Here is a 26,298-nt window from a genome sequence, read left to right on the forward strand (position 1 = left end):
GAGGTATACCAGTACATGTACAAGGTATACCAGTACATGTACGAGGTATACTAGTACATGTACAAGGTATACCAGTACATGTACAAGGTATACCAGTACATGTACGAGGTATACTAGTACATGTACGAGGTATACCAGTACATGTACAAGGTATACCAGTACATGTACAAGGTATACCAGTACATGTACAAGGTATACCAGTACATGTACAAAGTATACCAGTACATGTACGAGGTATACTAGTACATGTACAAGGTATACCAGTACATGTACAAGGTATACCAGTACATGTACGAGGTATACTAGTACATGAACAAGGTATACCAGTACATGTACAAGGTATACCAGTACATGTACAAGGTATACCAGTACATGTACAAGGTATACCAGTACATGTACAAGGTATACCAGTACATGTACAAGGTATACCAGTACATGTACAAGGTATGCCAGTACTTGTACAAGGTATACCAGTACATGTACAAGGTATACCAGTACATGTACAAGGTATACCAGTACATGTACAAGGTATACAGACCATAGCTGACATCAGTGACATACTACTATATAGAAAGTCCCTTGTTATGTACAGCATTTCCCGCAAATTATGTCAGTTTTGTCCCAGGATGTGACCCACACCAGTCCACTAACACCCAGGATGTGACCCACACCAGTCCACTAACACCCAGGATGTGTCCCACACCAGTCCACTAACACCCAGGATGTGACCCCACCAGTCCACTAACACCCAGGATGTGTCCCACACCAGTCCACTAACACCCAGGATGTGACCCCACCAGTCCACTAACACCCAGGATGTGACCCACACCAGTCCAGTAACACCCAGGATGTAACCCACACCAGTCCACTAACACCCAGGATGTGACCCACACCAGTCCACTAACACCCAGGATGTGACCCACACCAGTCCACTAACACCACACCCACTGGTGTGGGTCACATCCTGGGTGTTAGTGGACTAGGTTGGGTCGCATCCTGGGTGTTACTGGACTGGTGTGAGTCGCATCCTGGGTGTTAGTAGACTGGTGTGTGTCACATCCTGGGTGTTAGTGGACTGGTGTGGGTCACATCCTGGGTGTTAGTGGACTGGTGTGGGTCACATCCTGGGTGTTAGTGGACTGGTGTGGGTCACATCCTGTGTTAGTGGACTGGTGTGGGTCACATCTTGGATGTTAGTGGACTGGTGTGGGTCACATCCTGGGTGTTAGTGAACTGGTGTGTGTCACATCTTGGGTGTTAGTGGACTTGTGTGGGTCACATCCTGGGTGTTAGTGGACTTGTGTGTGTCACATTCTGAGTGTTAGTGGACTGGTGTGGGTCACATCCTGGGTATTAGTTTACTGGTGTGGGTCACATCCTGGGTGTTAGTGGACTGGTGTGGGTCACATCCTGGGTGTTAGTGGACTGGTGTGGGTCACATCCTGGGTGTTAGTGGACTGGTGTGTGTCACATCCTGGGTGTTAGTGGACTGGTGTGGGTCACATCCTGGGTGTTAGTGGACTGGTGTGTGTCACATCCTGAGTGTTGGTGGACTGGTGCAGGTCACATCCTGTGTGTTAGTGGACTGGTTTGGGCCACATCTTGGGTGTTAGTGGACTGGTGTGGGTCACATCCTGGGTGTTAGTGGACTGGTGTGGGTCACATCCTGGGTGTTAGTGAACTGGTGTGGGTCACATCTTGGGTGTTAGTGGACTGGTGTGGGTCACATCTTGGGTGTTAGTGGACTGGTGTGTGTCACATTCTGGGTGTTAGTGGACTGGTGTGGGTCACATCCTGGGTGTTAGTGGACTGGTGTGGGTCACATCCTGGGTGTTAGAGGACTGGTGTGGGTCACATCCTGTGTGTTAGTGGACTGGTTTGGGCCACATCTTGGGTGTTAGTGGACTAGTGTGGGTCACATCCTGGGTGTTAGTGGACTGGTGTGGGTCACATCCCGGGTGCTAGTGAACTGGTGTGGGTCACATCTTGGGTGTTAGTGGACTGGTATGGGTCACATCCTGGGTGTTAGTGGACTGGTGTGTGTCACATTCTGGGTGTTAGTGGACTGGTGTGGGTCACATCCTGGGTGTTAGTGGACTGGTGTGGGTCAAATCCTGGGTGTAAGTGGACTGGTGTGGGTCACATCCTGGGTGTTAGTGGACTGGTGTGGGTCACATCCTGGGTGTTAGTGGACTGGTGTGAGTCACATCCTGGGTGTTAGTGGACTGTTGTGGGTCACATCCTGGGTGTTAGTGGACTGGTGTGGGTCACATCCTGGGTGTTAGTAGACTGGTGTGGGTCACATCCTGGGTGTTAGTGGACTGGCGTGGGTCACATCCTGGGTGTTAGTGGACTGGTGTGGGTCATATCCTGGGTGTTAGTGGACTGGTGTGTGGGGAGTTAGTGGACTGGTGTGGGTCACATCCTGGGTGTTAGTGGACTGGTGTGGGTCACATCCTGGGTGTTAGTGGACTGGTGTGGGTCACATCCTGGGTGTTAGTGGACTGGTGTGAGTCACATCCTGGGTGTTAGTGGACTGGTGTGGGTCACATCCTGGGTGTTAGTGGACTTGTGTGTGTCACATTCTGGGAGTTAGAGGACTGGTGTGGGTCACATCCTGTGTGTTAGTGGACTTGTGTGTGCCACATTCTGGGAGTTAGAGGACTGGTGTGGGTCACATCCTGGGAGTTAGTGGACTGGTGTGGGTCACATCCTGGGTGTTAGTGAACTGGTGTGGGTCACATCCTGGGTGTTAGTGGACTGGTGTGGGTCACATCCTGGGTGTTAGTGGACTGGTGTGGGTCACATCCTGGGACAAAACTGACATAATTTGCGGGAAATGCCGTACATAACAAGGGACTTTCTATATAGTAGTATGTCACTGATGTCAGCTATGGTCTGTATACCTTGTACATGTACTGGTATACCTTGCACATGTACTGGTATACCTTGTACATGTACTGGTATACATTGTACATGTACTGGTATACCTTGTACATGTACTGGTATACCTTGTACATGTACTGGTATACCTTGTACATGTACTGGTATACCTTGTACATGTACTGGTATACCTTGTACATGTACTGGTATACCTTGTACATGTGCTGGTATACCTTGTACATGTACTGGTATACCTTGTACATGTACTGGTATACCTTGTACATGTACTGGTATACCTTGTACATGTACTGGTATACTTTGTACATGTACTGGTATACCTTGTACATGTACTGGTATACCTTGTACATGTACTGGTATACCTTGTACATGTACTGGTATACCTTGTACATGTACTGGTATACCTTGTACATGTACTGGTATACCTTGTACATGTACTGGCATACCTTGTACATGTACTGGTATACCTTGTACATGTACTGGCATACCTTGTACATGTACTGGTATACCTTGTACATGTACTGGTAATAATAGACATTATTATTATTAATAATATTATTGTCGTTGTTGCTGTTATATGAATTTGTGCCTTAATAAATTTGCTGTTGTAATCTTTGTGTTGTGGAATTAAAGGGTCAATGACAGCTGACGCCGTACCGAGTCCACTTACACACTCCTCCCTGTGTTCCATCACTGTTATTTCCAGGCGTCCTCACTCTACCTCAGCGCTCCGCTCAGTCATTCTCTGTCAGTCGTAGTGTTTCCCAGCTCCACCGCCTCTCATCCAACTCCCGAACAGGTTAGTAAAGATTAACTGAAACAGACCATGGTCCCTTCCCCTCTTGGTGTCCACACGAAGCCTAATTTTCTGGATTGCCTAAGTCATTAAAATTTCATTCTTGCAGTGTTGTGGAACCGGCTAGCAGCTTTCCATCTCTCCATATCAACTCATTTTTACATTCAAAGATCCCGGAGTTCAATTCTCAGCTGGGAACAACACATAGATAAGCGTCGTTACATCTCTGCTGTGTCTGGTTACCGGACATTGAAAATACCTGCATGTTAGTTAATGATCAGGTTCAGTTAGGTAAGATTCGTCAGGAAACACGACAAGTGTTACCAGACGCGGGTCTTAAGTCATGTAATGACCCGCAACCGGTGCTTATGGTCATCAAACCTACGACTACCGTTGGATTATCAGTAATCGGACCCTCAGTAGACGTGTTCAGTGAGGGACTGATGTATGACATTTTATATATATATATATATATATATATATATATATATATATATATATATATATATATATATATATATATATATATATATATATATATATATATATATATATATATATATATATATATATATATATATATATATGCAATAAGATCACAGTAAACAGGTGATTTCAGAATATGCAAAACAACCACTCTGAAAGAATGGAGAAATTCCAAGCGCTTTCGTGACTACTCACATTATCAAGGAACTATGAAAGTAAAGCATCCAAGGAAGCTATATAAGGGGTCTGGCCAGCACCTCACTATCAGATCCCACAACGGTTAAACACCTGACGTGCGCCGATCCAACTTGTATTCAAAAATCTTGATACAGTAAAAAAACTTTTGATAAAGAATTCCCCCCAAAATGCTGATGGATGCGTCTATAAGATTCCTTGTAAAATTTGCGATAAAGTTTATTACGGTCAAACTGGTAAAAATCTCGAACTAAGATTAAAACAACATAAATATAGCATTAGAACTGGACAAGATTCCAATGCTCTATTTATTCATGTAAGAGATTTTAACCATCTAATTGATTTTCAAAAAGTTGAGAAAGTAGTATCAAGCAAGTCCATGGTCGACAGGAATATAATTGAATCTTGTTTCATAAAAAGCAGCTTTGACAATAATATGAATATTACCTTTGGTTTATATAAATTAGATCCATTTATAATTAATAGAATTTGGGAAGAATTTAATAATACACTGGACAAATAATAATTTTTAAATTTTCTTGGGTAGAATAGTTTGTGGGTGAGTTGTGCAAAGGACCTGTCCAAGTTGGGTCGCCGCGCGTCAGGTGTTTAACCGTTGTGGGATCTGATAGTGAGGTGTTGGCCAGACCCCTTATATAGCTTCCTTGGATGCTTTACTTTCATAGTTCCTTGATAATGTGAGTAGTCACGAAAGTGCTTGGAATTTCTCTATTCTTTCAGAGTGGTTGTTTTGCATATATATATATATATATATATATATATATATATATATATATATATATATATATATATATATATATATATATATATATATATATATATATATATATATATATATATATATATATACACATATATATATTTCTTACAACAAACCGGCCGTATCCCACCAAGGCAGGGTGGTCCAAAAAGAAAATCGAAAGTTTGTCTTTTAAATTTAGTAATTTATACGGGAGAAGGGGTTACTAGCCCCTTGCTCCCGGCATTTTAGTCGCCTCTTACAACACGCATGGCTTACGGAGGAATAATTCTGTTCCACTTCCCCATGGAGATAAGAGGAAATAAACAAGAACAAGAACTAGAAAGAAAATAGAAGAATACCCAGAGGGGCGTGTATATATATGCTTGTACATGTATGTGTAGTGTGACCTAAGTGAAAGTAGAAGTAGCAAGACGTACCTGAAATCTTGCAAGTTTATGAGACAGACAAAAGACACCAGCAATCCTACCATCATGTAAAACAATTACAGGTTTCCCTTTTACACTCACTTGGCAGGACGGTAGTACCTCCCTGGGTGGCTGCTGTCTACCAACCTACTACCTTGGATATATATATATATATATATATATATATATATATATATATATATATATATATATATATATATAGGTAGTATAGGTAGTATATATATATATATATATTAGGTAGTAGGTTGGTAGACAGCAACCACCCAGGGAAGTACTACCGTCCTGCCAGATGACTGTGAAACAGAAAACTGTAACTGTTTTGCATGATGGTAGGATTGCTGGTTTCTTTTTCTGTCTCATAAACACGCTAAGATAACAGGGATATCTTGCTACTCCTACTTACACTTTGGTCACACTTCACAGACACGCACATGCATATATATATATACATACATCTAGGTTTTTCTCCTTTTTCTAAATAGCTCTTGTTCTTTTTTATTTCTTCTATTGTCCATGGGGAAGTGGAAAAGAATCTTTCCTCCGTAAGCCATGCGTGTCGTATGAGGCGACTAAAATGCCGGGAGCAATGGGCTAGTAACCCCTTCTCCTGTATACAATTACTAAAAAAGAGAAGAAGAAAAACTTTATAAAACTGGGTTGCTTAAATGTGCGTGGATGTAGTGTGGATGACAAGAAACAGATGATTGCTGATGTTATGAATGAAAAGAAGTTGGATGTCCTGGCCCTAAGCGAAACAAAGCTGAAGGGGGTAGGAGAGTTTCAGTGGGGGGAAATAAATGGGATTAAATCTGGAGTATCTGAGAGAGTTAGAGCAAAGGAAGGGGTAGCAGTAATGTTAAATGATCAGTTATGGAAGGAGAAAAGAGAATATGAATGTGTAAATTCAAGAATTATGTGGATTAAAGTAAAGGTTGGATGCGAGAAGTGGGTCATAATAAGCGTGTATGCACCTGGAGAAGAGAGGAATGCAGAGGAGAGAGAGAGATTTTGGGAGATGTTAAGTGAATGTATAGGAGCCTTTGAACCAAGTGAGAGAGTAATTGTGGTAGGGGACTTGAATGCTAAAGTAGGAGAAACTTTTAGAGAGGGTGTGGTAGGTAAGTTTGGGGTGCCAGGTGTAAATGATAATGGGAGCCCTTTGATTGAACTTTGTATAGAAAGGGGTTTAGTTATAGGTAATACATATTTTAAGAAAAAGAGGATAAATAAGTATACACGATATGATGTAGGGCGAAATGACAGTAGTTTGTTGGATTATGTATTGGTAGATAAAAGACTGTTGAGTAGACTTCAGGATGTACATGTTTATAGAGGGGCCACAGATATATCAGATCACTTTCTAGTTGTAGCTACACTGAGAGTAAAAGGTAGATGGGATACAAGGAGAATAGAAGCATCAGGGAAGAGAGAGGTGAAGGTTTATAAACTAAAAGAGGAGGCAGTTAGGGTAAGATATAAACAGCTATTGGAGGATAGATGGGCTAATGAGAGCATAGGCAATGGGGTCGAAGAGGTATGGGGTAGGTTTAAAAATGTAGTGTTAGAGTGTTCAGCAGAAGTTTGTGGTTACAGGAAAGTGGGTGCAGGAGGGAAGAGGAGCGATTGGTGGAATGATGATGTAAAGAGAGTAGTAAGGGAGAAAAAGTTAGCATATGAGAAGTTTTTACAAAGTAGAAGTGATGCAAGGAGGGAAGAGTATATGGAGAAAAAGAGAGAAGTTAAGAGAGTGGTGAAGCAATGTAAAAAGAGAGCAAATGAGAGAGTGGGTGAGATGTTATCAACAAATTTTGTTGAAAATAAAAAAAAGTTTTGGAGTGAGATTAACAAGTTAAGAAAGCCTAGAGAACAAATGGATTTGTCAGTTAAAAATAGGAGAGGAGAGTTATTAAATGGAGAGTTAGAGGTATTGGGAAGATGGAAGGAATATTTTGAGGAATTGTTAAATGTTGATGAAGATAGGGAAGCTGTGATTTCGTGTATAGGGCAAGGAGGAATAACATCTTGTAGGAGTGAGGAAGAGCCAGTTGTGAGTGTGGGGGAAGTTCGTGAGGCAGTAGGTAAAATGAAAGGGGGTAAGGCAGCCGGGATTGATGGGGTAAAGATAGAAATGTTAAAAGCAGGTGGGGATATAGTTTTGGAGTGGTTGGTGCAATTATTTAATAAATGTATGGAAGAGGGTAAGGTACCTAGGGATTGGCAGAGAGCATGCATAGTTCCTTTGTATAAAGGCAAAGGGGATAAAAGAGAGTGCAAAAATTATAGGGGGATAAGTCTGTTGAGTGTACCTGGTAAAGTGTATGGTAGAGTTATAATTGAAAGAATTAAGAGTAAGACGGAGAATAGGATAGCAGATGAACAAGGAGGCTTTAGGAAAGGTAGGGGGTGTGTGGACCAGGTGTTTACAGTGAAACATATAAGTGAACAGTATTTAGATAAGGCTAAAGAGGTCTTTGTGGCATTTATGGATTTGGAAAAGGCGTATGACAGGGTGGATAGGGGGGCAATGTGGCAGATGTTGCAAGTGTATGGTGTAGGAGGTAGGTTACTGAAAGCAGTGAAGAGTTTTTACGAGGATAGTGAGGCTCAAGTTAGAGTATGTAGGAAAGAGGGAAATTTTTTCCCAGTAAAAGTAGGCCTTAGACAAGGATGTGTGATGTCACCGTGGTTGTTTAATATATTTATAGATGGGGTTGTAAGAGAAGTAAATGCGAGGGTCTTGGCAAGAGGCGTGGAGTTAAAAGATAAAGAATCACACACAAAGTGGGAGTTGTCACAGCTGCTCTTTGCTGATGACACTGTGCTCTTGGGAGATTCTGAAGAGAAGTTGCAGAGATTGGTGGATGAATTTGGTAGGGTGTGCAAAAGAAGAAAATTAAAGGTGAATACAGGAAAGAGTAAGGTTATGAGGATAACAAAAAGATTAGGTGATGAAAGATTGAATATCAGATTGGAGGGAGAGAGTATGGAGGAGGTGAACGTATTCAGATATTTGGGAGTGGACGTGTCAGCGGATGGGTCTATGAAAGATGAGGTGAATCATAGAATTGATGAGGGAAAAAGAGTGAGTGGTGCACTTAGGAGTCTGTGGAGACAAAGAACTTTGTCCTTGGAGGCAAAGAGGGGAATGTATGAGAGTATAGTTTTACCAACGCTCTTATATGGGTGTGAAGCGTGGGTGATGAATGTTGCAGGGAGGAGAAGGCTGGAGGCAGTGGAGATGTCATGTCTGAGGGCAATGTGTGGTGTGAATATAATGCAGAGAATTCGTAGTTTGGAAGTTAGGAGGAGGTGCGGGATTACCAAAACTGTTGTCCAGAGGGCTGAGGAAGGGTTGTTGAGGTGGTTCGGACATGTAGAGAGAATGGAGCGAAACAGAATGACTTCAAGAGTGTATCAGTCTGTAGTGGAAGGAAGGCGGGGTAGGGGTCGGCCTAGGAAGGGTTGGAGGGAGGGGGTAAAGGAGGTTTTGTGTGCGAGGGGCTTGGACTTCCAGCAGGCATGCGTGAGCGTGTTTGATAGGAGTGAATGGAGACAAATGGTTTTTAATACTTGACGTGCTGTTGGAGTGTGAGCAAAGTAACATTTATGAAGGGATTCAGGGAAACCGGCAGGCCGGACTTGAGTCCTGGAGATGGGAAGTACAGTGCCTGCACTCTGAAGGAGGGGTGTTAATTTTGCAGTTTAAAAACTGTAGTGTAAAGCACCCTTCTGGCAAGACAGTGATGGAGTGAATGATGGTGAAAGTTTTTCTTTTTCGGGCCACCCTGCCTTGGTGGGAATCGGCCGGTGTGATAATAATAAAAATAAATAAAAAAAAATATATATATATATATATATATATATATATATATATATATATATATATATATATATATATATATATATATATATATATATAAACACCTACCATGATTATCATCAATAGGCCGATGTGTGGGTATCTGTAGCTCGTTTTGGAGTGGCAAGAACACACTGCATTTCATATCTTCCATTAGAACAAGAAATGTGCACGTGAAGAAGTGCCATAGGAGTGAGGGAGGATACATAACGGTCATCTGAGTGTAGAAGGGGGGTAGTGAGTGGAGGTGTGTTCCCCCTTCCGCTAACACGCTCACATACATCGTACAGGGTTGTTCCAATAACAGTGTTTGTTCACCTTGTATGTATAGTGTAGAGTGTACAGCGGTGTGTTGTTTATAGTGGGAAGGCGTGGGGGGGGGGGGGGTTTCCTGTGTATAGTGTACGGTGATGTGATGCTCTGTGTCATGGAGTATGCTGAGTGCCAGCCCTGTCTCCCCAGATCATCACCCCATCCCTACTCCTCCCTCGTCCTTATCCACCACTGCTTCACGCCTTCCTTCGCCTATTATGAAGATACACAAATAACCCGCACATAAAAGAGAGAAGCTTACGACGACGTTTTGGTCCGACTTGGACCATTTACAAAGTCACACTAGCCAGAAGTCCAAGTCGGACCGAAACGTCGTCGTAATCTTCTCTCTTTTATGTTCGGGTTATTTGTGTATCGTTCCAGTCACGGTATTGTGCCTTTTTTTTTTTGTTATTATGAAGACGTGAGACCGTCAATCACATTTTGGCCTACGCCCTCCACCCTCTCCACCCCCACCATGAACCACCCATGGTATGTGCCTTTACCCCACATGTGCCATTTTCTCTTTAACCTGGGCTTATCACACAGACTGAGGTATGGCAGATAATGCAGCTAGCCAGGCACAAAGCCAGGTAAATAGTGCACCTAACAATGAAAGAAGAGGCACATGTCAGGTATGTGTGGAGCGTCTCCAGCACTCAACAGGAATGGCCTTATACGTGCACATAATGGGTGTGCTGGATCACACATGGTCCCTGTAGAGAGCAGCCCACAGCCTCCACAGGCAGATGACAATTCCAATGGCAGCCTCCTCACTTGGCAAAGATTTGATGCGATTCAGAACCACTTCTAGCAGTATTCTATCTCACATTCCTAAAGTGGCTCGTCCATATGCAGCAAGGAAATTCACAGACTTCCTTAAGCAAGTGAATGGAGATTCCAGCAACTTAGAAGCCCGATGCACATTAAGACATGGCGCAACCTAATCCTGTTCGGCAATGTCTGTCTTGCAGTTCCTGCAAGACGAGGCAAATCGCTAACCACGTCAATTATCAAGGCAGTGCGCAACTAAACAAGAACAGACAATTGTGTTCCTCTGCCCCATCATCGCAGGAATCACAGTGGTAGACACAAGAAAAGTTCCACTGAAAACGAGAGAATCTGCGCACAGGTCAGCAAAAAAAATCGAAGGTAAGACACTGCGAGCAATCAGAATAGACCACAGCCCAAGCACTAAGAGACAAATACCGAACCAGGGACTCAAAGGTCATTAACAACGACTCCGAGAAAGATCTCATCACTGGACAGTTAATTTTTCCAGAATCAGAAGTCTATAAGGCGATAGTGTCATTTCCAGCAGGATCATGCCAGAGATTACACTGGAATACGACCACAACACATCAGAGAGATGGTAAATCTAGTACTCGGCACAGCTGCATCAATTCTCTCTGAGTTAACAACCTTTGTCAACAACTGCCTGGCTGGGCGAATTCCAAAAGAAATTAAACCATTTCTGTTTCGGAGCCTCATTATGTGCTTTGAAGAAGGATGGGGGAATCAGACCCATTGTTGTCGGTAACGCTCTTCGCCGTCTCGTTGCCAAAGCAGCAGTAAGAAATATTCGCGTAGAATATTGCTGGAATATTGCTGCACACTAACAGCACCTTTCAAGGCAGGTGAAATTGCCGACCTAGAAAATGTACAGAGAACTTTCACGGCGCGCATAACAGAGATAAAACACCTCAATTACTGGGAGCGCTTGAGGTTCCTAAGCCTGTATTCCCTGGAACGCAGGAGGGAGAGATACATGATTACATACACCTGGAAAATCCTAGAGGGACTAGTACCGAACTTGCACACGAAAATCACTCACTACGAAAGCAAAAGACTTGGCAGACGATGCACCATCCCCCCAATGAAAAGCAGGGGTGTCACTGGCACGTTAAGAGACCATACAATAAGTGTCAGGGGCTCGAGACTGTTCAACTGCCTCCCAGCACACATAAGGGGGATTACCAACAGACCCCTGGTAGTCTTCAAGCTGGCACTGGACAAGCACCTAAAGTCAGTTCCTGATCAGCCGGGCTGTGGCTCGTACGTTGGTTTGCGTGCAGCCAGCAGCAACAGCCTGGTTGATCAGGCTCTGATCCACCAGGAGGCCTGGTCACAGACCGGGCCGCGGGGCGTTGACCCCCGGAACTCTCTCCAGGTAAACTCCAGGTAAACTCCAGGTAGAGGCTGACAGTTTCCTCCAACCAAACCAAATGGGCTTTGGGGTCTTTCAAGGCAGTGGAGCAGCAGCTCATGCAGCAAGGGCCTACATCATGGATTTATCAGAAGACAAGGCATTTCTAAAGCCAAGTTTGCCTTTAGAAATGCCTTTAATGTGGCGAAAAGAGATGTGGTCTTGCTAGCTATTCAGGATCAGTTCCCCAGTCTTTTTCCCTTCATTTCAGCTGGCTACAGCAAACCCTCAATTCTTTTGTTTGGCGAACATGAAATTCCCTCATCAGGGGGTGTTCAGCAGGGTGATCCACTCACTCCACTTCTCTTCTGCTTGGCAGTAAGAGAACTAACTTCCAGCCTATACAGTGAGCTCAATATCTGGTACCTGGATGATGACACTCTAGCAGGTACAGAAGAGTCCCTGCTCGAGGACTTACAACTGGTGAAGACACAGGGAGAAGCCTTAGGACTCATTCACAATTCCTCCAAGTGTGAAATCATCACAATTAACCAGGAAATAATCACAGATGTGTAACCAATCCTTCCTGAAGCCTCTACTACCACCCTATCCAAGAGCATCCTCTTCGGAGCACCGCTGGGTCATCAGGGTCACAGTCCCAAGGAACAAACTGAATGACCCGAAGAGAATAGAGGAGACAATAAGTGATCCTGACGCCCATGATGCCCTGTACATCCTCACAAGGTGTCTTACCCTGCCAAGACTCACTTCTTGAGGTGCGCAGCCTCTTTCGACAACCCGACACTCAGCAAATATGACTCACTCCTGAGACCAACCTTTAAGAAGGCACTGAATCTGTCACTGGAAGATCACCAATGGGATCAAACAACTCTTTTGGTGTGACATACACTATACAAACACCATAACATTCACAAAACGTACACTATACAACACCACAAAGGGCGACATTTCCTGTACTTTAAAGTCATTGACTTGAAAAGGGACTTTAACAAGCGAAACTATCGTTTATAATTGCCTATGGCTTCACACTTTTTCTCTCCGAAGGAACGCAAACCAGTCCTAAAGCTAGGCCTATCTTATTAGGCCGGCATGATGCGATGGTAATATTACTCAAGACTCAAGAAATAGTAATTGGGATCGATCCCGGGGCAAATTAGTTCTAAATCTATGGCCAGAGAGTTCTAGTACTCGCCTGCCGTGGGTTCGAGTCTCTCCCGCTCTGTGATGTGTGGCAGTAGGTCACTCCCACTAAAACAAAGAAAAAAATTATCCAACAAAACCAACAAACACAACACAAATACTGTTACACCAGATTCAAATAACAAACACTACTTCATATCCCCAGGAAAGTTATAATCCCTGAAGACTTTCCTATAAACTCCCCGAGGTACCCACAGGCACCTCGGTAATTAAAAAAAACATGAAGGGGAAAACTAAGCCGTGAGCAAACTGCAAGGTACAACGGGATATTTTTTACCCTCACACTTATGCATTAAATATTCTTTATGCTAGATTCCTTTTTCTGTAAGACGAACGTTCAACAACTTCTACGGAAGATGGAAAGAAAAGGGAGGAGGTAGAAAGAGATTAAGAGAAACAGAGAGGGCAGGAACCTCTTCCGTAAAGGAAGTACTGTTAGTTGTGTCCAGCCAGGCACATCTACCTACCTGTCTGGGTCCTCCTCCCTCCTTGTGTCCAGCCAGGCACATCACCCTTCCTGCCTGGGTCCTCCTCCCTCCTTGTGTCCAGCCAGGCACATCTCCCTACCTTGCTGGGTCCTCCTCCCTCCTTGTGTCCAGCCAGGCACATCACCTTACCTGTCTGGGTCCTCCTCCCTCCTTGTGTCCAGCCAGGCACATCACCTTACCTGTCTGGGTCCTCCTCCCTCCTTGTGTCCAGCCAGGCACATCACCCTGCCTGTCTGGGTCCTCCTCCCTCCTTGTGTCCAGCCAGGCACATCTCCCTACCTGTCTGGGTCCTCCTCCCTCCTTGTGTCCAGCCAGGCACATCTCCCTACCTGTCTGGGTCCTCCTCCCTCCTTGTGTCCAGCCAGGCACATCACCTTACCTGTCTGGGTCCTCCTCCCTCCTTGTGTCCAGCCAGGCTCATCTCCCTACCTGTCTGGGTCCTCCTCCCTCCTTGTGTCCAGCCAGGCACATCTCCCTACCTGTCTGGGTCCTCCTACCTCCTTGTGTCCAGCCAGGCACATCTCCCTACCTATCTGGGTCCTCCTCCCTCCTTGTGTCCAGCCAGGCACATCACCTTACCTGTCTGGGTCCTCCCCCTCCTTGTGTCCAGCCAGACACATCACCCTACCTGTCTGGGTCCTCCTCCCTCCTTGTGTCCAGCCAGGCACATCACCCTACCTGTCTGGGTCCAGCCAGACACATCACCCTACCTGTCTGGGTCCAGCTAGACACATCACCCTACCTGTCTGGGTCCTCCTCCCTCCTTGTGTCCAGCCACGCACATCACCCTACCTGTTTGGGTATTCCTCCCTCCTTGTGTCCAGCTAGGCACATCACCCTACCTGTCTGGGTCCAGCCAGACACATCCCTCTACCTGTCTGGGTCCTTCTCCCTCCTTGTGTCCAGCCAGGCACATCACCCTACCTGTCTGGGTCCAGCCAGACACATCTCCCTACCTGTCTGGGTCCTCCTCCCTCATTGTGTCCAGCCAGGCACATCACCCTACCTGTCTGGGTCCAGCCAGACACATCACCCTACCTGTCTGGGTCCTTCTCCCTCTTTGTGTCCAGCCAAGCACATCTCCTTACTTGTCAGGGTCCTCCTCCCTCCTTGTGTCCAGCCAGGCACATCACCCTACCTGTCTGGGTCCTCCTCCCTCCTTGAGTCCAGCCAGGTACATCACCCTACCTGTCTGGGTTCTCCTCCCTCCTTGTGTCCAGCCAGGCACATCACCCTACCTGTCTGGGTCCTCCTCCCTCATTGTGTCCAGCCAGGCACATCACCCTACCTGTCTGGGTCCAGCCAGGCACATCTCCCTACCTGTCTGGGTCCTCCTCCCCCCTTGTGTCCAGTCAGGCACATCTCCCTACCTGTCTGGGTCCTCCTACCTCCTTGTGTCCAGCCAGGCACATCTCCCTACCTGTCTGGGTCCTCCTCCCTCCTTGTGTCCAGCCAGGCACATCTACCTACCTGTCTGGGTCCTCTTTCCTTGTGTCCAGCCAGGCACATCTCCCTACCTGTCTGGGTCCTCCTCCTTCCTTGTGTCCAGCCAGGCACATCTCCCTACCTGTCTGGGTCCTATTCCCTCCTTGTGTCCAGCCAGGCACATCTCCCTACCTGTCTGGGTCCTCCTCCCTCCTTGTGTCCAGCCAGGCACATCACCCTACCTGTCTGGGTCCTCCTCCCTCCTTGTGTCCAGCCACGCACATCACCCTACCTGTTTGGGTATTCCTCCCTCCTTGTGTCCAGCTAGGCACATCACCCTACCTGTCTGGGTCCAGCCAGACACATCCCTCTACCTGTCTGGGTCCTTCTCCCTCCTTGTGTCCAGCCAGGCACATCACCCTACCTGTCTGGGTCCAGCCAGACACATCTCCCTACCTGTCTGGGTCCTCCTCCCTCCTTGTGTCCAGCCAGGCACATCACCCTACCTGTCTGGGTCCTCCTCCCTCATTGTGTCCAGCCAGGCACATCACCCTACCTGTCTGGGTCCAGCCAGACACATCACCCTACCTGTCTGGGTCCTTCTCCCTCTTTGTGTCCAGCCAAGCACATCTCCTTACCTGTCTGGGTCCTCCTCCCTCCTTGTGTCCAGCCAGGCACATCTCCCTACCTGTCTGGGTCCTCCTCCCTCCTTGAGTCCAGCCAGGTACATCACCCTACCTGTCTGGGTTCTCCTCCCTCCTTGTGTCCACCCAGGCACATCACCCTACCTGTCTGGGTCCTCCTCCCTCATTGTGTCCAGCCAGGCACATCTCCCTACCTGTCTGGGTCCTCCTCCCTCCTTGTGTCCAGCCAGGCACATCACCCTACCTGTCTGGGTCCTCCTCCTTCCTTGTGTCCAGCCAGGCACATCTCCCTACCTGTCTGGGTCCTCCTCCCTCCTTGTGTCCAGCCAGGCACATCTCCCTACCTGTCTGGGTCCTCCTACCTCCTTGTGTCCAGCCAGGCACATCTCCCTACCTGTCTGGGTCCTCCTCCCTCCTTGTGTCCAGCCAGGCACATCTACCTACCTGTCTGGGTCCTCTTTCCTTGTGTCCAGCCAGGCACATCTCCCTACCTGTCTGGGTCCTCCTCCTTCCTTGTGTCCAGCCAGGCACATCTCCCTACCTGTCTGGGTCCTCCTCCTTCCTTGTGTCCAGCCAGGCACATCTCCCTACCTGTCTGGGTCCTCCTCCTTCCTTGTGTCCAGCCAGGCACATCGCCCTACCTGTCTGGGTCCTCCTCCTTCCTTGTGTCCAGCCAGGCACATCTCCCTACCTGTCTGGGTCCTCCTCCCTCCTTGTGTCCTGCTAGGCACATCTCCCTACCTGTCTGGGTCCTCCTCCCTCCTTGTGTCCAGCCAGGCACATCTCCCTACCTGTCTGGGTCCTCCTCCCTCCTTGTGTCCAGCCAGGCACATCTCCCTACCTGGAAGATATTCCTGGCTGGATACATAACAATCTTAGCTTCAAGGACCCTATTACAGTTCAAGCTTCAGGGATCTCATAACAGTTCCGGCTTCAGGGCTCAATAACAGTTCCAGCTTCAGGGTCCCATAGCAGTTCCAGCTTCATGACCACCATTTTCAGTTCCAACTTCAGGGCCCCCATAACAGTCTTAACTTCACGGCCCCATAACAGTTCAAGCTTCATTGCCCCCATAACAGTTCACGCTTCAGGGCCCCTATAACGGTTCCAGCTTCAGGGCCACGAAAATATAGGTCCCCCACTGATAATACTCTGACTTAAATATTCTCTTTTCCACCCCATTACTCACCCATTTCCCTCTCACCAACAGAATGTCCATGGTGATGGGTGGTCGGCTGGTTAATGGAGTTTAAAGCCTATCTACTACACGAGGATCATTAAAGCTGTACACACCTATTTCACAGCCAAATAATTCTTTAATACCTAAAATAGGTATTAAAAATAGGTATACCCTGGAAAAATATCCCTCACCAAGTATATTATCATCCCAGGGTGATGAAGACATCATCCGTAGTTCCAGTCTGTGTGGCACTGATGCTGCTTACTGTTCTAGTCTTCCAGATGTTTTCTCTCCAGCAGGGCACTGATGCTCGTGGCACTGTCCATGATTCTCGTGGCACTCTGCGTCAGCAAGTGGTGAGTTACTTCCCTCCAACCTGGTACTGTTATTGATGCTCGTGGCACTGTCCATGACGCTCGTGGAACTGTCCATGACGCTCGTGGCACTGTCCATGATGCTCGTTGGACCGTCCATGATGCTCGTGGCACTGTCCATGATGCTCGTGGCACTGTCCATGATACTCGTGGCCCTGTCCATCGTGCTCATGGCACTGTCCATGATGCTCGTGCCACTGTCCATGATGCTCGTGCCACTGTCCATCAACAAATATTTCTGGAGATACCTGGAGAGGGTTTCGGGGGTCAACGCCCCCGTGGCCCGGTCTGTGACCAGGTTTCGTGAGTTACTGTGCGTCTCTCACACTTTAACAATGATATAAAAATGAGATACTTTGCCAGTGGCTTCATCAGTCCAATACAGAGAAAGGTGGAAGAGGAGGAGTAGTAGTTTGAGGTAATCAGTCCCTTAACCTGGGGACTGAACATCGACTCCAGGTTGAGGGATTGATTACCTCAAACTCCTCCTCGCCTTCTACCGTTCTTCTCTGCATTGGACCATGGAAGCCACAGTTCCTCTTCCCACCTGTGTCTGCTCGTCCATAACCACAATCAATCAAAATTAAGCCGTAAACCCAAAAACGTCATAACAGTCCAAACGTCTTCTCTTCACTGGAACTCTATTATTAATCTCATAACACAACTTCCAGATTGTCATCAGTTCCTCTTACAGTAACTGTTATTTCTTCCGTCTGTTCTTAAGTGTGGGTGATCTAATTAATTTCTGCATAAAATATCTCATTGCAACTGTAACCAGATATAAATATGGCAATAGCTCATTACCTTTGTAACTTGTTCTCTGTACCTCTGTAATCTTGAGGTACAGTCCCTGGACCAATTACGTACCTCTGTAATCTTGAGGTACAGTCCCTGGACCAATTACGTACCTCTGTAATCTTGAGGTACAGTCCCTGGACCAATTACGTACCTCTGTAATCTTGAGGTACAGTCCCTGGACCCATTACGTACCTCTGTAATCTTGAGGTACAGTCCCTGAACCAATTACGTACCTCTGTGATCTTGAGGTACTGTCCCTGGACCCATTACGTACCTCTGTAATCCTGAAGTACAGTCCCTGGACCCATTATATACCTCTGTAATGCTGAAGTACAGTCCCTGAACCCATTATGTACCTCTGCAATGCTGAGGTACAATCTCTGGACCCATTATGCACCTTTGTAATGCTGAGGTAGCGTCCCTAGACCCATTATGTACCTCTGTAATGCTGAGGTACAGTACCTGAACCCATTATGTACCTCTGTGATGGTGAGATACAGTCCTTAGACCCTTTGTGTGCCTCTGTAATACTTTGACTACCACCCACATCTTGGGAATGGCAACTGTTCTTCAGAGCACAAATTCTCTCTACTAACTCTCCTCTCTGTCTCTAATTCATTCTCTTATTTCTCTTTTACCACCTGCTGCGGGTTTATTTTACACTTTACTTACTCTAGCGAAGTCCAGATGGCTACCAAACACAACTGTTCCTTGATTGCTGGGTGCTCGTGGCTGGGTTGGTAATACCTTCAGCTCACGTGCTGAGGACCCATTATCGATCCCCGGTACAGGTGAAGGTTATCTACGTTTCCTTACACCTGCTGTCCCTGTCCACCTAGCAGTAAGTAGGTACATGAGAATTAGTCATCTTACACCTGCTGTCCCTGTTCACCTAGCAATAAGTAGGTACCTGGGTGTTAATGGACTGGTGTGGGTGGCACCTTGGGGGGCAAAATCAACCCAGGTTGCAGGAAATTGCATAACTCGGGGTTTTCTATATAGCATGCCATTGATGTCTGTATACGTTGTATCATGTACTTGCTGTAATAAAGATGATTAATATTATTATTATTAATATTATTATTGACTCCCACAGAGAGAGCTGCAAGAGGGCCACCAAAGGATGCTGGTGCTACTGGACAAACTCTTCTGTGAGGCCAACTTGGTGCTGCCTTCTGGCGGGTTCTGCCTAGACAAGGATAAACTCATTGTTGGTTTTAATAACTTTTGGAGCGCCAAGGTAACGATTATTATAAACAAAACTAAGGTACACACACAGCTCTGCAGGGTGTGCTGAAGACTTAATATGCTTGATCAGGGACTAGCGAGGGCGGAGAGTGTAACGGGGGTAGCTTAGTAATGGCAGTCAGGAGTGCTAAAGGATGTATGTTTGTACCTCGGTGTTTGAACGAGTAATAATGATGGTAGAATTACCGACAATATGTTAGGTAAGAAGATACAAGTGCAGCTAACGTGGCATTTTATTGTGGCAACGTTTCGCTTGACTAAGCTCCTGGAAAGCGAAACGTTGCCACAAAAAAACGTCACATTAGTTGCACTTGTGTTCTTTCACCTAAGATGTTGGTGTTTGAACTGCGAAAGTTCGATGTTTGAAGCAGTATTTCCCCGGCTTTAATAAAGCCCACTGTGTGGGCGAAACGTGGCCAAGAAAGGATCACATTATATTTCATTTATCTATTTTTCCCATCGTGTCAGTATTTTTATACCATTTATCTGGAGGCTTGAATTATCAACCTCACACACTAGAGAGAACATTGAACTGACTCTTCCAAAAGTCTTGTGAAAGTCAGGTCAGTGTCAGGGGTCACTTCAAAGAACTTTTAAAACAGAGCTTTCATGTAAAGATTCTTCACAGCTGAATTCTAAAAAAGGTAGCGCGTTCGGACTCCGAGAAAACGTTCAAAGAGCGGGTCAGTTTTGTCTGAAGAAAACCGTTCGGACTCCGGTTTATTGGAGGTTCGGTATGTTCGAACACCGGAGTACCACTGTATAATCAAAGGTTGTGTAATAAATTTGTTGCTGTCAGTCAAAGAGGGAGTCTGTATCAAAGGTGGGGCTGTCAGCGAGGAGGGAAGATAAAGTAAGGGTGTTAAGACAGCTATGCATGGGGGGATATGGTACATAGACATGGTTGTGTGTGAGTTAGACCTGCCTAACATGGGCTAGTAAGCATGGAACAGTCATGCTTTTTCCTTTATATATATATATATATATATATATATATATATATATATATATATATATATATATATATATATATATATATATATATATATATATATATATATCAACAACACGGTTGTTGGTCTCTCGTCTCTTTCGATTCTCGTATGAACTTCTCCCTAATCCCCTACTTACAAAACTTACTGATAACTAGTGGCTTTGTTCACTAGTGACTCCACCTATCACTGCTCCATCTCATCTCACATCAGTCTATAAGCTCCATCTCCATCTCCATTATATTCAAGGCTGATGTACTGAACACATCGACTCAAGGCTGAGGGACTGATCACCTCAGATTCCTCATCTTATTCTCCCTCTTTTTTGCACTGAACTGAAGAAGCCATTGTGTGGCGACACGTTTCCAGAATAAAGATACCCATTTATCAACTAAAACAGAAACCTGAAATTCTCTCGGCAGCTGTGTGCTGGTCTGGAGACCTTCTTTGGAAGGTCTTCCGTTGCAGACCTCGGGGCTGGTCTGGGTCATTACGGCCGGTGCTTCCTGCGTAATACTGCAGGGATGCTGACCCACTCAAACAAGGAGCAGCTTGATGACCTCAACAAAGATTACCTGAGCCAGATGAACCAGGCTGGACTTCTAGGTGCTCCTCAGGTTATCAAGTCATGGAACGGTGAGTAGTCTCAACCAAGATTCTAGTGAGATACAGTTGGAGATGCTATTTTGTTGGAGATGCTACCTTGTTACAGATGCTGCTTTGTTGGAGATGCTACATTGTTGCAGATACTATTTTGTTGGAGATACTACATTTTGCAGATGCTATTTTCTTGTTGATGCTACCTTATTGCAGATGCTACTTTGTTGACGATGCTACCTTTTTGCAGATGCTATTTTGTTGGAGATGCTACCTTGTTACAGATGCTATTTTGTTGGAGATGCTACCTTGTTACAGATGCTGTTTTGTTGATGATGCTACCTTGTTGCAGATACTATTGTGTTGGAGATGCTACATTGTTGCAGATGCTATTTTGCTGGTGATGCTGTTGTGATGTAAGTTAACTGTGCTTGTGAGGTTAAAGGGAGACCTAACTAACCAGTGTAAATTGTCACACTCCTTGCCTTGGCTCAGAAGTGTTAGTAATGCTGGAAGACACATGGCGCCGTAAGTCTTTTGTTCTTGACGGCGACAGTAAGGAGTGGTTGGTGACTCTGGAGACATTTACCTTGGGTGTGAAAACACGTTGTGTATGTCTCATTCGGGGTGAACCCAAAACCTGGAGGTTAGGGGGTGAAGAGAGCACGATATAAGATCTAGGAAACAGCTTGAGAAGAAATTCGGGAAGAGCTCTTGCCTGTGTGCAGAGATCTGGGAGGGGGCTGCTGGAGAGACTGCCAGTACTCTGGGCAGAGTACTGGCTTGGACTTGTGCTGTGTAGGTCTTGGGACCTGTGGCTAGTCTGCCTTGGTTCCTGTGGTGAACTGTCCTACTGAATTTATATTGTAAGTTATATTCAATGTTGGCAGTTAATTACATTCCTTATCTCACTGCTTGTGTACAATCCCAATTTATCTAAATCTAATAATTATATTACTGTACAAGGACTTATAAAACTGTGTTGGAGTGGAACAGTAATATCCACTGTTCCCGTTATTTCTTACTGTATTATTTTATTTGTTCGTTGGTTTGTAGTGTTGGTGGTGGTGAGAGGAAGGTGACCGACCTGTCACATTACCTTTCTACCTCTTTCCCTCTCACTCCTGCCTTAATTCTGCCTTTACTTCCTTATCTTCTTCTTCCGTTTATTATTGCTCCTTTCCCGTTCTTCCACCACCTATATGGCGTAACTATAACTAAATGTGTAGCGCTGATACACGGTGTTTCCAAATTTAGCGAATCGCTTAACATTGTTCTCATCAGCACCTTCACCCAGCCAGCACAGCAAGACTAATGAACTTATGTCAAAGGGGGGGGGGTGCCGAATACATTAAGCTCCTCCTCTCCTTACCCATTTCTACTTTGCATTGAACTGATGAAGTCACTTTGTGACGAAACGTTATAAATAAAGATACCCAGATGTGTCTAATTCCTCAAATCCTGGTCCACTATTAGGATGGGACGCAGCAGCAAACATTGACGAGATCACTAACGGGAGGATAAAATCAGTGGATCTCTCTAGCCCCGTCGACCTCGGAGGTCCCTTTGACTGGGTGATGAGCCTGGAGGTGGGCGAACACATCCCTCGGTCAGGACAGAAGAACTTCATAGACAACCTCGTTAAACACGCCTGTCTTGGTGAGTCTATATTCAAGTGTGTGCGTTTTCTTTGATTCAGGTTGTCATCTGTACCTTTTATCAGGACTCTCCTTGAGGACCTTACTAGAAATAAGTCACTTCATTTGAATTTTTGGGATTATACTTGGTACTTTACATATGTTAAAAACGGTATAAAATTTGGACAGTTTGATATCTATTGTTGAACAGTTTCGCCTGCACAGTAGGCTTCCTCAGTCAAATGCAGAGGCAGCAGGTGCAGAAGTGAAATGAAGATGATGTAATCAGTCCATCACCCTCAGACAAATAGTTATCGAGATGGTCAGTCCCACAGCATCAAGAAGAGTTCAGCTCCATGGTCTGGAACAAGGTGGTCAGTCCCTCAGCCTGGAGAAGAGTTCAGCTTCATGGTCTGGAACAAGGTGGTCAGTCCCTCAGCCTGGAGAAGAGTTCATCTCCATGGTCTGGAACAAGGTGGTCAGTCCCTCAGCCTGGAGAAGAGTCCAGCTCCATGGTCTGGAACAAGGTAGTCAGTCCCTCAGCCTGGAGAAGAGTCCAGCTCCATGGTCTGGAACAAGGTGGTCAGTCCCTCAGCTGGGAGAAGAGTCCAGCTCCATGGTCTGGAACAAGGTTGTCAGTCCCTCAGCCTGGAGAAGAGTAGAGCTCCATGATCTGGAACAAGGTGGTCAGTCCCTCAGCCTGGAGAAGAGTAGAGCTCCATGATCTGGAACAAGGTGGTCAGTCCCTCAGCCTGGAGAAGAGTAGAGCTCCATGGTCTGGAACAAGGTGGTCAGTCCCTCAGCCTGGAGAAGAGTAGAGCTCCATGGTCTGGAACAAGGTGGTCAGTCCCTCAGCCTGGAGAAGAGTAGAGCTCCATGGTCTGGAACAAGGTGGTCAGTCCCTCAGCCTGGAGAAGAGTTCAGCTCCATGGTCTGGAACAAGGTGGTCAGTCCCTCAGCCTGGAGAAGAGTCCAGCTCCATGGTCTGGAACAAGGTAGTCAGTCCCTCAGCCTGGAGAAGAGTCCAGCTCCATGGTCTGGAACAAGGTGGTCAGTCCCTCAGCCTGGAGAAGAGTAGAGCTCCATGATCTGGAACAAGGTGGTCAGTCCCTCAGCCTGGAGAAGAGTAGAGCTCCATGGTCTGGAACAAGGTGGTCAGTCCCTCAGCCTGGAGAAGAGTAGAGCTCCATGGTCTGGAACAAGGTGGTCAGTCCCTCAGCCTGGAGAAGAGTAGAGCTCCATGGTCTGGAACAAGGTGGTCAGTCCCTCAGCCTGGAGAAGAGTAGAGCTCCATGGTCTGGAACAAGGTGGTCAGTCCCTCAGCCTGGAGAAGAGTTCAGCTCCATGGTCTGGAACAAGGTGGTCAGTCCCTCAGCCTAGAGAAGAGTCCAGCTTCATGGTCTGGAACTAGGTGGTCAGTCCCTCAGCCTGGAGGAGAGTCCGGCTCCAAGGTCTGGAACAAGGTGGTCAGTCCCTCAGCCTGGAGAAGAGTTCAGCTCCATGGTCTGGAACAAGGTGCTCAGTCCCTCAGCCTGGAGAAGAGTCCAGCTCCATGGTCTGGAACAAGGTGCTCAGTCCCTCAGCCTGGAGAAGAGTTCAGCACCATGGTCTGGAACGACGTGAAGCTGAAGTATGAGATTAAATACTGACGAAGATGAGGGAGACTGACCACACCAAATACTTTTCATGACTGAAGAAGTCTACTGTGTAGACGAAACATTTCAGCAATAAAGATCACACAACTGTTGCACATATGTCTTAAACAGCACACATGTGTTACTACGTATGATAACAGCTTATCATCACAGCTGTGATGATGAGCTGCACCGTGAGAATCTAAACTCTGTTGCATGTGTGGGAATGTTGCATGTGTGGGAATGTTGCATGTGTGGGAATGTTGCATGTGTGGGAATGTTGCATGTGTGGGAATGTTGCATGTGTGGGAATGTTGCATGTGTGAGAATGTTGCATGTGTGAGAATGTTGCAAGTGGGCGAATGTTGCATGTGTGAGAATGTTGCATGTGTGGGAATGTTGCATGTGTGAGAATGTTGCATGTGTGGGAATGTTGCATGTGTGGGAATGTTGCATGTGTGGGAATGTTGTATGTGTGAGAATGCTGCAAGTCAGATAATGTTGCATGTGTGGGAATGTTGCATGTGTGGGAATGTTGCATGTGTGGGAATGTTGCATGTGTGAGAATGTTGCATGTGTGGGAATGTTGCATGTGTGGGAATGTTGCATGTGTGGGAATGTTGCATGTGTGGGAATGTTGCATGTGTGGGAATGTTGCATGTGTGAGAATGTTGCATGTGTGAGAATGTTGCATGTGTGAGAATGTTGCATGTGTGAGAATGTTGCATGTGTGAGAATGTTGCATGTGTGAGAATGTTGCATGTCAGATAATGTTGCATGTGTGAGAATGTTGCATGTGTGAGAATGTTGCATGTGTGTTGCAGAAATGTTGCATGTGTGAGAATGTTGCATGTCAGATAATGTTGCATGTGTGAGAATGTTGCGTGTGTGAGAATGTTGCATGTGTGAGAATGTTGCATGTGTGAGAATGTTGCATGTGTGAGAATGTTGCATGTGTGAGAATGTTGCATGTGTGAGAATGTTGCATGTCAGATAATGTTGCATGTGTGAGAATGTTGCATGTGTGAGAATGTTGCATGTGTGAGAATGTTGCATGTGTGAGAATGTTGCATGTGTGAGAATGTTGCATGTGTGAGAATGTTGCATGTGTGAGAATGTTGCATGTGTGAGAATGTTGCATGTGTGAGAATGTTGCATGTGTGGGAATGTTGCATGTGTGTGAATGTTGCATGTGTGAGAATGTTGCATGTGTGAGAATGTTGCATGTGTGAGAATGTTGCATGTGTGTTGCATGAAATGTTGCATGTGTGAGAATGTTGCATGTGTGAGAATGTTGCATGTGTGAGAATGTTGCATGTGTGAGAATGTTGCATGTGTGAGAATGTTGCATGTGTGAGAATGTTGCATGTCAGATAATGTTTCATGTGTGAGAATGTTGCATGTGTGAGAATGTTGCATGTGTGAGAATGTTGCATGTGTGAGAATGTTGCATGTGTGAGAATGTTGCATGTGTGAGAATGTTGCATGTCAGATAATGTTGCATGTGTGAGAATGTTGCATGTCAGATAATGTTGCATGTGTGAGAATGTTGCATGTGTGAGAATGTTGCATGTGTGAGAATGTTGCATGTGTGAGAATGTTGCATGTGTGAGAATGTTGCATGTGTGAGAATGTTGCATGTGTGAGAATGTTGCATGTGTGAGAATGTTGCATGTGTGAGAATGTTGCATGTGTGAGAATGTTGCATGTGTGAGAATGTTGCATGTGTGAGAATGTTGCATGTGTGAGAATGTTGCATGTGTGAGAATGTTGCATGTGTGAGAATGTTGCATGTGAGAATGTTGTTTCATGTGTGAGAATGTTGCATGTGTGAGAATGTTGCATGTGTGAGAATGTTGCATGTGTGAGAATGTTGCATGTGTGAGAATGTTGCATGTGTGAGAATGTTGCATGAGTTGCATGTTGAGATGTTGCATGTGTGAGAATGTTGCATGTGTGAGAATGTTGCATGTGTGAGAATGTTCCATGTGTGAGAATGTTGCATGTCAGATAATGTTGCATGTGTGAGAATGTTCCATGTGTGAGAATGTTGCATGTCAGATAATGTTTCATGTGTGAGAATGTTGCATGTGTGAGAATGTTGCATGTGTGAGAATGTTCCATGTGTGAGAATGTTGCATGTGTGAGAATGTTGC

At 45.8% G+C, this 26,298-nt stretch overlaps 1 protein-coding gene across 1 annotated transcript in view; it reads left to right on the top strand.

The window, feature by feature from the left end:
* LOC128703961 (uncharacterized) overlaps positions 1 to 26,298 on the top strand; it is a 92,843-nt gene that overhangs the window by 56,960 nt on the left and 9,585 nt on the right. The window contains exons 3-5 of the mRNA XM_070104942.1: positions 19,131 to 19,274; positions 20,697 to 20,910; positions 22,348 to 22,530. Of these exons, the coding sequence (XP_069961043.1) occupies positions 19,131 to 19,274; positions 20,697 to 20,910; positions 22,348 to 22,530 (541 nt within the window). The remainder of the gene's footprint in view (positions 1 to 19,130; positions 19,275 to 20,696; positions 20,911 to 22,347; positions 22,531 to 26,298) is intronic.

Source organism: Cherax quadricarinatus, chromosome 95, assembly GCF_038502225.1.
Source record: "Cherax quadricarinatus isolate ZL_2023a chromosome 95, ASM3850222v1, whole genome shotgun sequence".
In the NCBI taxonomy this organism is placed as follows: domain Eukaryota; kingdom Metazoa; phylum Arthropoda; class Malacostraca; order Decapoda; family Parastacidae; genus Cherax; species Cherax quadricarinatus.